This window comes from Myripristis murdjan, chromosome 20 (assembly GCF_902150065.1).
Source record: "Myripristis murdjan chromosome 20, fMyrMur1.1, whole genome shotgun sequence".
In the NCBI taxonomy this organism is placed as follows: Eukaryota; Metazoa; Chordata; class Actinopteri; order Holocentriformes; family Holocentridae; genus Myripristis; species Myripristis murdjan.
Window position 1 is genome coordinate 12149968 of NC_043999.1, and position 12548 is coordinate 12162515.

The following is a 12548-nucleotide window of genomic DNA, read 5'->3' on the forward strand; positions in this document are numbered from 1 at the left end:
TACGGCTGGGGTGGCCCGAATTGAACGCCTATGGAGATAAAAATAAAGCACAGTACATTGGAAGCAATTTCCCCGATATCTTGACTGAAATGTTTTACTATAATTATTTCAAAGTTGTAATATCACCCTTCCCGTTGCTGTAATGCGATTCAGTGGCAGTGAGGTTGTCTTGACTAGAGAGGGAGAGACAGAACTGGGGTATTCAGCTGCGACGGACACACAGCAGCCTCTAATAGCGAGCCACAGCTGCCTTTGAGCTTCCCTCATGTCACTGTAGGTTGTAGCTGACAAACAAGGCATAACCAGCACTATCCTCTTGTTACTGTTGATATCCTGTACTTTACAAGCTAGCAGCATCAGAATTCAGCATGGATATGCAGCCTGTCAGATGCGCTATGTGTGCCCAGTTTGCACATACACACAGTATGTGTGTGTGCCGGTGTGTATGTGTGTGTGTGCGCGTGTGTATGGCTAGCAGGCAGAAAGCCAGCATGACCCAACTTCAGCTTTTCAGCTTTAGTGCAGCGCTGCAGACAGCTGTGCCACAAACACAGTGCTGTGGACCACCGCGAGGGCCTTTTATTTAGGTCACATTCTGTGCTTCAGCGGCCAGCAGAGGGGAATCTCTGTCAATCGACTGCAATGAATACCTTTAGTTGGACTCAGCCCAGTTTTTAAGTGCCCTCTAAGAAGAAGCAGACACTGGGTGCGTGTGTGGGTATGCAGTGTGCATCTGGTGTATGTGTGTGCCTGCGCTTATCTTTCCCTACAATACAATTCACTCTTGTGCAGAATGTATGGGGGTGGGGACTGGACGTTACATTTTCCATTTTCCCCTCTAACAATACAAGATAGAATAATACACTGCAACAGGCTTAATTCTCTCCCTGGGAGATTTGATCCCAGGCCTTTGTGCAGACAAGGAAACGTCTGCATGCATTATTTCCACAATTCTCCAGCTTAAACAATGCCCAGTTTGCATCAACCTTAAAGAAAATAATGCTCATTGGTTCTGTATTCATTCCACTCATTTTTCTCCACATGTATGTGGCCAGCACATACTGTTCTCCAGTTATGTAAAGACCAGGCCTGATATCATTTCATTCCTCTGCTCTCTGTCTCTGTTATTTTCTCTTGTTATGTGTCTTCCTGTTGCCCTTTTTCCTCTCCGCCCTTCTCCTCTTTTTCTTTTTTCTTTTTTTTATTTACCACAGTGGCCTTTGGTAGTGTATTATAAATCGCGGTAATGAATTCCCCACGCTGACTGGGCCATGCTGCTGTCACCGTGCTACACCGGGGTGCGTGGGCTCTTATTATTGTCTCGTTAGCTTCACCTCCAGTCCACTGGAAACAGTGTGGGCTCAGCACCTAGCCAGCCACAGCTCTGGATGGGTGAGGGAGGCAGTTTAAGGGCTCTGATGGATGCCATTGTTTTCATGTCACCATGTAAGGGAAAGGTCATTTATTGCCCGTTGCCTCGGCTGCCCCACGAGCTGTCGACTGGGTTTTACTGGCCAATTAGTTTGCCCTTAGAGGAGAACCAGAGGTACACAGGGACTCCGCGGGGCCGTACTGTGATTATTTGTAGTGCATGTGGGGGAGTGTTTGTGTGTGTGTTAAGCAGGTGTGTAGCAACAAAATAAATGCTCTACTCGAGTACTACCTTCTTTATTATGTCCTCTGTACTGTGAAAGAATCGGTTTGTCTGTAAGGCACTGGCCATTTCAGTGAGATCATCTCAGGGATTAAGGCTCTCCGCAGCGGGACGTCTCCATCTCTCAGTTCTCCTCATCCATATCTCATGGTATTTTTTTTTGTTTCATTCTCTTGAGTCTTGAGATGCTTCATTTCTAACAACACCTTGGAATAAATATAGCATATACCTGAGTTGGAAATAGATCTGAACACTACTTTTTGCCTCTTCCTCCTTTGTTTCTCTCAACCCCCTAGATCTTCTGTCACTTTTTCCCTTGTGTACTGAAATCTACTAGAGCAAACGGAGACGCAGGAAAGGAAGCTTGAGGACAGATATGGATGTCAGGGACCACATGCCAAATGACAGCTATATTTAGAGAACCTCCTTTAGAGTTTTGAAGGACAAAAATAAAAGGGTGAAACAGAATAATAGGCCCAACTCCTGTCACATCAGCATGTTTTCATATCTGCCAAGTGCTGCCAGAAGACATGCTTATCAAATTAGGGCAGATGAAGACATTACTGTGCTGTGAGTGTATGCAAATATGAGTCTAATTCTTTTTTTCTGCCTTTGTCTCTGTTCTCTGTTTGTTTGTCTGCTCTTCCTCATGGTGATGTGTTTCTGTGCAGAGCTACTTTCGGTGCCTGTGCAGACTTCCCGCGGCAGCAGTTGGATGTGCACGTCGATCTGGCCACGATGACGATGAAAGGCCTGCCCAGCAGCCGCAGCCACCACCACACGGTGACCTGCGACCCCTCTTATGACTCCATGACCCTGGGGCATTCGGACCGTCGGCCCTACTTTCTGAACCCTGGGGAGGCTCACCCCGCTGACCACCCCTACTACGCCGAGCGCAACTCCTTCCAGTCTGAGTGTGGCGCCTACACCGATGTGGCCAGCTGCACTTTCCCTCGCAGACACTACAGCTCCCACCACGAGCTAAAGGAGGAGTGCAGCGCAGTGGTGCCTTACACAGGGGGGCCAACAGGGAGCAGTAAAGGAGGCGGAGGAGGCGGCGGTGGTGGAAATAACAACCGTATCCCTCCTAATCTGTTAGAGCAGTTTGAGCGGCAGGCACCAGTGCGACGTGACGGCTACCACACGCTGCAGTACAAACGTACCGCGGTAGAGCACCAGCGCAGTGACAGCCCTGGCCGAATCCGCCATCTGGTGCACTCCGTCCAGAAGCTCTTCACCAAATCCCACTCCTTGGAGGGGCCGTCAGGGTCTGGAGGAGGGAGTGGTGGGAGAATGAATGGTGGCAAAGCCAGCCCAGATGACCCACCCTCCTCCTCTGGCACCCTGAAGCACAGCAAGCGCAGCAAGAGCAAAGATCGCTCCAAGTCCGAGCCCAAGATGCGCACTGCCATCTCAGGCTACTGGAGCTCAGACGACACACTGGACCGGGAGGTGTGTCTCTACCACCACCAGCACGGGGGCAGCGGTGGGGGCCCGCCCTCTGGGGTGATGACCATGGGGCGGCGCCCGGACAAGTCCCAGTCGCAGTACTTCATGGAGTCCTACAACACCATCAGCGCCCACTCCCTCAAGACGTCACGCAGCAACAATGATGTGAAGTGTTCAACATGCTCTGCAGGCAGCAGTAGCGCGCTGCCGCTGGTGAGCGGACTGGACACCCAGCTGCAGCTGAAGAAGAGCTCGTGGTCTTCAACCCTGACAGTGAGCAGGGCCAGAGAGGTCTACCAAAAGGCCTCAGTCAACCTAGATAAAGCCCTGGTGAAAGCTGAGCAGGGACGCACCTGCCACTTCCTACAGGTAAGACTGTTGCAACAGCCCCTCCTCTCACCTCATGCCTCATCCATGTTCAGGCTGCATAGCTGTCTTTCCTTGGCAAGCACTAGCACGCCCACTTTTGGCGGGACAGTGGAAAGCTGGGTATTGAGAATGACCTCGCTGCAGACATCCATGAATCCCACCTGCAGGCAGGAAATTCACCAGGATGAAGCACTAATGTCATGTAGAGGAAAGAAAGTCAAAGCTCAATCAAGCCATATTGGCAACCCAGAAAGCAAAAATGCATTGAATCAACATTGAGATATGGTCATGGCTTAAGATTGAATCAACGTTGATGTCAGACGTTGAAAATAACATTGAAAGCGCTCGTTATGATCAACATTGAAATAATGTTGAATTTTCAATCAGTCTCAACATTGATTCAATATTTATTCAACTACATTATGTTCAACATTGAAATAATGTAGAATTGTCAATCAATCCGAACATTGAATCAATATTGATTCATCTATAAATGCATTGAAATTACATTGATTCTACATTGCAACAATGTTATTATTAAAGGACCATTACATCACTTTTCAACCTTCATCTGTAGGTTTTAAATATGCCTCATTCAAGCCCAAAATAACCACTTTACTCTTCATTCATCTTCTAAACCGCTTATCCTCACTAGGGTCGCTGGAGCCAATCCCAGCGCTCATAGGGCAAAGGCAGTGAAACACCCTGGACAGGTCGCCAGTCCATCGCAGGGCAGACAGACAAACACTGACACACACACACACACACACACACACACACACACACACACACACACACACACACACACACACCTAGGGGCAATTTAGCTTCTCCAATTCACCTAACCTGCATGTCTTTGGACGGTGGGAGGAAACCCACGCAGACACGGGGAGAACATGCAAACTCCACACAGAAAGGACCTTGGGTGGGAATCGAACCCAGGACCTTCTCACTGTGAGGCGACAGTGCTAACCACTGCACCACCGTGCCGCCCCGCTTTACTCTTTTGGGTCTCCTGCAGTCTCAGGAGAGAGCAGGTCTCGCGAGCTTCCCACGGCACGCCTACCCCTGCAGGGGTGGGGGGGTGGGGGGCGGGGGCACAGATGCACAGCATACCATACATTGAAACCATGTCTATTATTTCAACATTGAAAAACCAGCATCTATACAATGCTGATTCAACAACATTTTTTCAAATGTTGAAATGGTAGCTGTAATTAAACATTGAATCAACATAGATTTATCAACCTCAACCAAAAATAACCAATTTGACCAAAATTCAACGTTGAATCACTGTATTTTGCTATCTGGGAAGTTTTGCCATGATAGTTTTGAAAATAATTGCTAGCCTTAGCATTGATGCATATTGTGCCAGCATTACCACTGACACAAGCATTTGTGTGAACATTTATTCTAGCATTTGTAGCATTGTTTAGAGAACAGTAGCTTTGTGCTAACAGTGCTAGCATTGGACTAATGATTGCACAATGCTAGTGTCATAATTTTCAATATTATGGGTCAACCTGCCTAGAGAGACAACGGGCCATTATGGAAACAGAAGATAGAGGTAGGAAAGATTCCCACCTCAACAATTTGCAAGTATTCCCGTCAGAGTTGGTCATTTACAAGTTGGAAGATTTAACGTCTGGTAAATACCACATCATGTGAACGCGACATTAACTTGACAGACAACGACCTTCCCTCCACATGGTGTTCCTCTACCTCCTGGTGGATTTCATTGGTGCTCCCATGATGTGCACAGCCAGGTAAACAGGGCCTGCTTTATACTATATGTGTGTTTCTATCAATGTTCGGGCAAATCTGCGTGTGTGTGTGTGTGTGTGTGGGGGGGGGGGGGGGGGGGGGGACACGCTCCCAGGCCTCATCTTTTCAATCCCTCTGTCCCAAGTGATTATGGCATGTGTGATCTTCTGGTGACTTTATCCCGGGTGTTATCATAAAGCACCATGTCCAGACATCTCTCTGCATGGTAAGTTCCACATGTGAGCGTGTGGAGGTCTGTGCCATTACGGCTACACAGCTGTTCTGCATGTGTCAAAAGCCAGGGTGTTCAAATAATGCAATTACCCTGCACACTTCCTCCACTGGATAAGTCAAATGCTGAGTTGATTTTTTAAACTAATTTGTAGCAGGACATGGAAATGCACCACGACACTAAATTAACATTTCTTTATACTGTACACAAGCAGAGGCGCTTTGCTCTCCGGATTGCCAGAAGTTTTCAAAGTCTGTGGAGAATTTCTGCAGCCACAGAGGCTGTGGGGGTAGCAATGGCTGTAGCAGTGATGGTGTGTGTGTGTGTGTGTGTGTGTGTATGTGACTATCCAGAGAGTGGTACTATGGTGAGATCAGAGAGCTAGAAGTGATCAGACAAAGACTGGAGAGAAAAGCATATATATCCCTGAGCCCCAGGGCCCATCACCCACCCCATACACACTCACACATGAGACTCACACACACGCACGCACGTACCCCACTGCATCACCCTTTTCTTTCTCTGTATGAGAAAAGATAAAAGAGGATGTAATTCAGCTCCAACACATTTCCTCCCAACGCGGCAAGCTGCAAATACAAAGTGGAGGAGAGAGATGGTGGAGGGAGTGACAGCACACAAAGAAAGTAGGGGGAGAACATGCACACTTGCATGCATGTTTGCATAACAAGGTCCAAGAGAGAGCAAGTAAGGGCAATGGAGGGAAGTTGTGAACGGAAAAAAAAAAAAAAAAACTAAAAGGGAGGTGCTGAAAGCGAGGGAGCATAAAAGACAGACAGAAAGTTCTATGTGGCCTTGCATTTTAACAGCCTGGAAAACGGAGGGAGCAGATCAAGGAGGGATGTTGTCGCTGCTGTACAGCAACATTTCTCTCAGCCTAAAGGTTCCATGGCTTTTTTCTTTAAAAGAGAGAGGGAAGGAGAAACCGGCTTTCAAAGGGAACAGCCTGACAAGTTAGTCGGCGGACGCTTTTTGAATCCTTAAAACAGAACTTGATGTGTTATTTCCTTCCTCCGCTGGAATGGGACTGTACTCAAGTCCTGGCTGTTCACACACATATGCACATACATACACACACACTCAAATGAATGCCAAACCCTTTCATGGGCTTTCACAAAGGTCAGATATTAGAATGTGTTGAACATCTTTAACACTCTGTACTGTACTGCTAGTATAGCAAGGTCACTCACATATATCAGCTTACCATTCAACCATAGTTTCATTCATTTTGAAATGTTGATTGATGTCATCTCAGACCTTGCCTGTCCCAAGACGTTAAGTGTCTGTCATTGGTTGCCCCTGACATCAGGGCTGTCTTGTTTCCTAGGTACCCTTCTGTTGAATGATTCTCACGCACTTTTTTCTTTCCTTGCTCTGTATCTCATTTCTTTCACTTCAGAGCTGGTGCCCTAACAGCCACTCACATTGGGGCTGCAGTGGTTCTGCTGAACAAAACCGTCTTTGTTTTGCTCTCTCTCTCCATCTCTCCTCTCTTTCACTCTCTCTTTTAGATTACGGCTGGGAGATAGCTTTGCCTCTTTTTTTTTTTTCCTTTTTTTTTGTACATTCATTAGTGTGTGTGTGAAAAGTCAGGAAAGCAGACAGGGGCTGGGGTAGTGCAACATTTTGTCCAAACAATTAACTCCCCGCATTTGATATGCTGTATGCGTTCAAGGGAAGACAAAGGAAGGCCTCGGGCACTCGCAACCTTATGGTACGATTAGGGCAGGCCTCGCTCTGATGCTGTTAGTGTTGTTCAGTCATATTTTACAGCATGAAGTGTACTAGGTATCTAGTGAAGGCCAGGCAAGAGAATATTTCAGGACTTTTTTGTCTTTCTGTGTTCTTGGGTTAGTGTGTCTGTATAAGCTTTTAAGTCTGGAGGTTGACTTCTGTTCACTCTCGTTATCTCACCTTGTCTCTGTAGGTGCCCCAGGATGAGTGGAGCGGTTTCTCTCCGCTGGGGAAAGACGATGAGATCCCGTGCCGGAGGATGCGCAGCGGGAGTTACATCAAGGCCATGGCAGAGGAGGACAGCGGCGACTCGGACTGCAGTCCCAAACCCTCGCCTAAGGTCCAGGCACGGCGGGCCAGCTACCTGAAGGCCACCCAGCCGTCCCTCACTGAGATGACCACACTCAAGTGAGTACATGGACACTGTAAACAACTTCCCTATTAACAAGTCATCTAGCCATATTAGGTCTAAAAATTTTATTTTCTCAAAACAAGTAAAAATCTGCCAGTGGGATGACATATCTGTTTTGTTTCCAGTGCTAATCCAGTGCGAACTCATTTGCAGAATTGTCTTAAATCAGTGTAATTTTCTTGACACTAGTGGGCTGATCTTCTTCATTCAGCTTTGTTTCAGCATAGCTGTTCCCAGAAAAATTCCTGAAACAAGTGAAGCTGCGTTGGAAACAAGTGGGACTATCTCATCCCACTGGCAGGTTTTTGTTCCCACTTTTCTTTTCTTTTTCTTTTTTCTTTTATTTCTTTTTGTTTATTTAAGAAAAATGAGATTGAGAAAAATTAGAAAATGGGATTTTGTTGTATGGTGTAGCCTAACAGCACCCTTGCTATTACATCTATCTTGATGTTTGCGCTGCTTTACATAATTCTCAGGTGCCTACTGTTACTAAAGCCTGTTAGGCATGCATGTTTGGGTGTGCTGTTTTAGCTTAAGAGAGCGGGAGAAAGCGAGAGAGAGAGAGGTAGAGAGACCTGGACAACCAGCGATGGAGGCAGGCAGTGTCAGGTGCAGTAAGGCGCCTGCCTGGCAGCAGTTTTGTTTGACTGCGAGTCCCTGACTCTCAGTGGCCCCGGCTTAATTACTTGTTCTGTGTTTACAACTCCGACGCATACTTCTGTCTTCATAGTTGGCCTCTGTATCTCTATGATCAAACAAACACACTGAAGCAACTACGGTGTAATTGAAAATACAGGATGTCTGTTCATGCACTGAGTTATCTCAATAAAAATAAATACCATATTTTTCAGATCTACATTGTGGGTTGTAAACATCCCTAAATATTTTCTCTCTCCCAAACCAGTGTCTCTTTCTTTTTTTCTCTCATTTTTTATTTCAAGAGAGAAATCTGAGGTTAAAAGCTAAGGTCTGTAAGTTGAGGATTTTCATGAATTTGTGTTTTTTTTTTTTTTTTATATTTTATTTATTTATTTATTTATTTATTTTTGGTTTGTTGTTGCATGAGGCATTTTTGGTGCAGCAGCAGATTCCTTTCAGCGCGTGCTCATAAAATATTCAGCAGTATTAGAACCCAGCAGGAGGGATTCTGATTCAACAAAGTCTTGAATCACATCAAGACGACTACACAGTTTACACCCGAGTCCACTGAACCCTTTAACAAGCCGAACACAAGAAACTCAGCGACGGCACTTCTTGACTTCACCTCTGTTTTCTTCACCCTGACAGGATAAGCCCTCCAAGTTTCCAAGACTCACGTTGTTGACTTTACCCTGTTGGCAAATCACCTTCAAAGTGCAATAGCTTCACAACAATATCCTTGCCTTCATTTTCATACAAAAATACAACTTTATGTATCCACATTCTCTCAAAAAATCTGTCTTGATAACTGTGGGTGTTTTTTTTTTTTCTGTCAGCCACAGATAAACTGATGGCCAGTCCCACACTGGAAGTATAAACAGTGAACAACATGTGGGACAGACACTAGTTAACAACGCACTACCACATGAAAGTCAACATTACCTGTCAGTGAAAAGTGTTGGCTTGCTGCAGAACGCAACCCAATGAGTCGCGACACTGAATCTAAACAGAGCTGTCCGACGCTTGACGATGAAATAGCCAAGCTCACGGCAAATTTTCCGCTCGGGCTTTGTGCATGTTGACACCCTGATATTGTACAACAAGGACTATCTGCCATGCTCGATGATTGGTGATTATGGCAGTAAGCAACATCACTGGCACGGTGAGAGGGCGAGTGCTGCATTTTCCCCCGAAAGAACGGACAAAGAATGCAAGCGATAATATTTAAAGTAGTTTTGAAATGTCATGTTTCCAAGGGTAGCTATCAAAACCTTTAAAAAAAAAGATAACTCTGTGATTGTAAAGATAAGTGTATAATTATTTTCATCAGTGGCAGGCATGACAACTCATAACCCAACCGATGCAATAATATGTCTGAATACATAATTAATGCACATGACAGGTTGACAGCATAATTAACCTAATTGAGTGCACACACATGCAGACAGATTACTCACCCCTCCCCCCCCCAACCCCAACACACACCGACAAACACACACGCCACAAAGATAATTTAACAAAAACAAAGTCATATATTGCAGCATGGAGATGTGGTTTATTAGCAGTATAATACGCAGAAAGATCACGAGGACACCAAGGTTTTTTTAATTCCTGGATGCTCAGTTCAGACATACACACACACACATATGCATACATACACATATTTATGTGAGTGTGAGCTGCACAGCTTGGGGCCAGCTAATGACTTGAATTTGGACATGGGGAACGCCGTCATCTTCTGATGGAACCCAGTGGAAGGAACCAAACTGCAGTGCTGTGCATTGGAGATAGAGGATGAGTCGGCAGCAGCTGACATCTTGTTTTCACACTGTGCTTTTGGGAGCTGGCACAAGTCTGAGTTACACTCCGCAATGATTAAATAATCAGCTACATTGTTCCATGTGGTTTAGAGCCTATTTTGTGAGCATTGTGTCCTTGCTGGGTGAAGTATTGTTCCTGACAAGTTGGTGGATTTGTTTACTCGCACCCAGTGCTGACCTTAGTCCTTACTAAAACACATTGTACCCAGATAAGGCATGAGCTTAAATGTTAGGATTATTCCTTGCTGAGAAATAGGCAAACAAACTCAGAAGGAAAATGACATGCTTGCTTGTTTCACTCGCTTGCAAACAGCCATCTTTCCCTGTTTGCTGAAAACTCATTTATTTCTGGCCTAGATTTTATCATGTTTATTTTTTTATTTCTCCCCGAGAACACACATCCTGAATAAAAGGGTGCAGTAATTACATCTCCATTCTTCATTCCTCCAACCGCACTCATCACTCTCAAGTAACTGAGAGGGGGAGAGGGAGACGGGAGTAAGAAAGAGGAGAAGGTAGGAGGAAATGGAGGAAAGGGGAGATGCGGGGAGAAAAGTTTCTCGGGAGAGGAGGACAAGATGAGAGCAGTGAGGGAACAAAGTTACAGAATGGAGAAGAGAGAGAAGAACTCAACAAAAGAGGACGAGGACAAAACTGAGATCTAGATGGAGGATTGTAAGAATGCCCAAAGGTGCAGTAAAATCTGACGTACAGTCAGCCTTAGACCTGATTGTTGACTGGCAGCCGGGAACGTGATTGCTCTCATTAATGGCATTTGTTCCACAAACAGTCACAGTGGGACAAGCTGACCTCCTCTCTCCAGCCACATTGATTACAGGCTCGGTCTCCCATTCAGGTTTCCACAATAGACATCCTTCTTCCTGACCATAATCAGGCCCACGGGGAATTCAAGATATGGGACAAAGAAAAGAGATATGGACAGAGATGCTGGTGATTCTTTTGTCAATATCAAATCACAGGCCCCAGGTGGCTGACATGAATGATTCAGGCCAATCCATCCATGAGCCATGAGTGGTTAAAATAAGTGGTTCTCGACTAATTTTGCTCTGGCCAGATGATGAATTTTCATGATGAGTTTTCATGAAGTCATGCCAGAAAATATCAAAAACACGGTGTTTCTCTATTAATTTTGCATGTTGGGGCTGACTATTGGCTGCCTACCCACTGATTGAGAGAGACCAGTTTAAATACGCAGGAGAACCACAGTACCACCACAAGACACTTCATCACAAAAAAAAAAAAAAGAAAAAAATGGTTGGGCAAGTGTATTTTGTACACAGCTGAGTATGTGTGTGTGTGTGTGTGTGTGTGTGTGTATCTATGTCTATCTCTGTATCTATCGATCTATCTATCTATAGCGATCTATCTACTCATCTACCCCGATCATTTCTGAGTGATTTTCTTGTCTCCCTTCACTCCAATACAATGAGGTTGGAAACTCAAACTGTCAGAAATTTGCATGTAATGCAAATTTATACAGATATCCGACATAAAGTAAAGCTCTCGGGGTGAAGAGTTTTGATTAAAACTATTTCATGCCAAAGTGCACTGGCAAAACTGTTTCTGTCCACGCCCAGTGAGTATGAAGTCGGGGTGCACAGAAACTTTTTACTGGTGTTCTCGGCAACAAACCGAGGCTGTGACAGAGATGATAATGTGAAATCCGATTCTCATTACTCACAAAGAAATATGTTATGGAACCAAGGCCAGGCAGGTTGCACAGAAATTAATTGGATGAGTAGATTTCAGTTGGGGTAAGTTGGAAAATACATTTTTTTTGGTATTTTGGGTTCCTTAAACAGAGCAACGTGACTGTAATTGAGTAGCTATTTTGTGTACTTTTACTTTTTTGAGTATTTTTTAAAGTCAGTAATTTAATTTTACTTAAGTCCATTTTTGCTCATGTATTGTACATTTTAAATCATATCCATCACAGAGAACAAATAATCAGTGACAGATTGTGGAACCTTTCAGAATGAACGATCAGTAAGCAAAGACAAGAAAAGGAATGTGCTTCTTCCTTAGTTGACGCACTTTTGATCATTTCCAAATCATTTCCAAATTTCCATGATGAAAAACTGCAGATGGTCGATGGAAGCGAGGACCATTTAGACCCAACAAGCGAAATGGTGGAATAAGTGTGAAAAAAAGGGGAGTAATATCAGCGAATGGGCCTGATGATGAGAGCCATGTAGACTCAACTATCATTTTGTGTGCCTTTGTCAGTTGAGTCTACACAGTCCTCACTTTCATTTTGTGTAATGCACCTTTAAAAGCATGTCGTTAGAACTGTGTTCTCTCATGCTTTCATATCTGCAAGGAAAAGCTCAGACCTAACACAGTCACTGTTTTGAAAAACGAACTTTCACTCCAAGTACATTTTAAATGAGCTATTTTTTACTTTTACTGCAGGAGATAAAATATCAGCAAAATAAT

At 44.8% G+C, this 12548-nt stretch overlaps 1 protein-coding gene across 1 annotated transcript in view; it reads left to right on the forward strand.

Moving 5' to 3' along the window:
- Positions 1 to 2392: 2392 nt before the first annotated feature.
- dlgap1b (discs, large (Drosophila) homolog-associated protein 1b) overlaps positions 2393 to 12548 on the forward strand; it is a 51624-nt gene continuing 41468 nt past the window's right edge. Inside the window, exons 1-2 of the mRNA XM_030079733.1 lie at positions 2393 to 3472; positions 7414 to 7628. Coding sequence (XP_029935593.1) covers positions 2393 to 3472; positions 7414 to 7628 — 1295 coding nt within the window. The remainder of the gene's footprint in view (positions 3473 to 7413; positions 7629 to 12548) is intronic.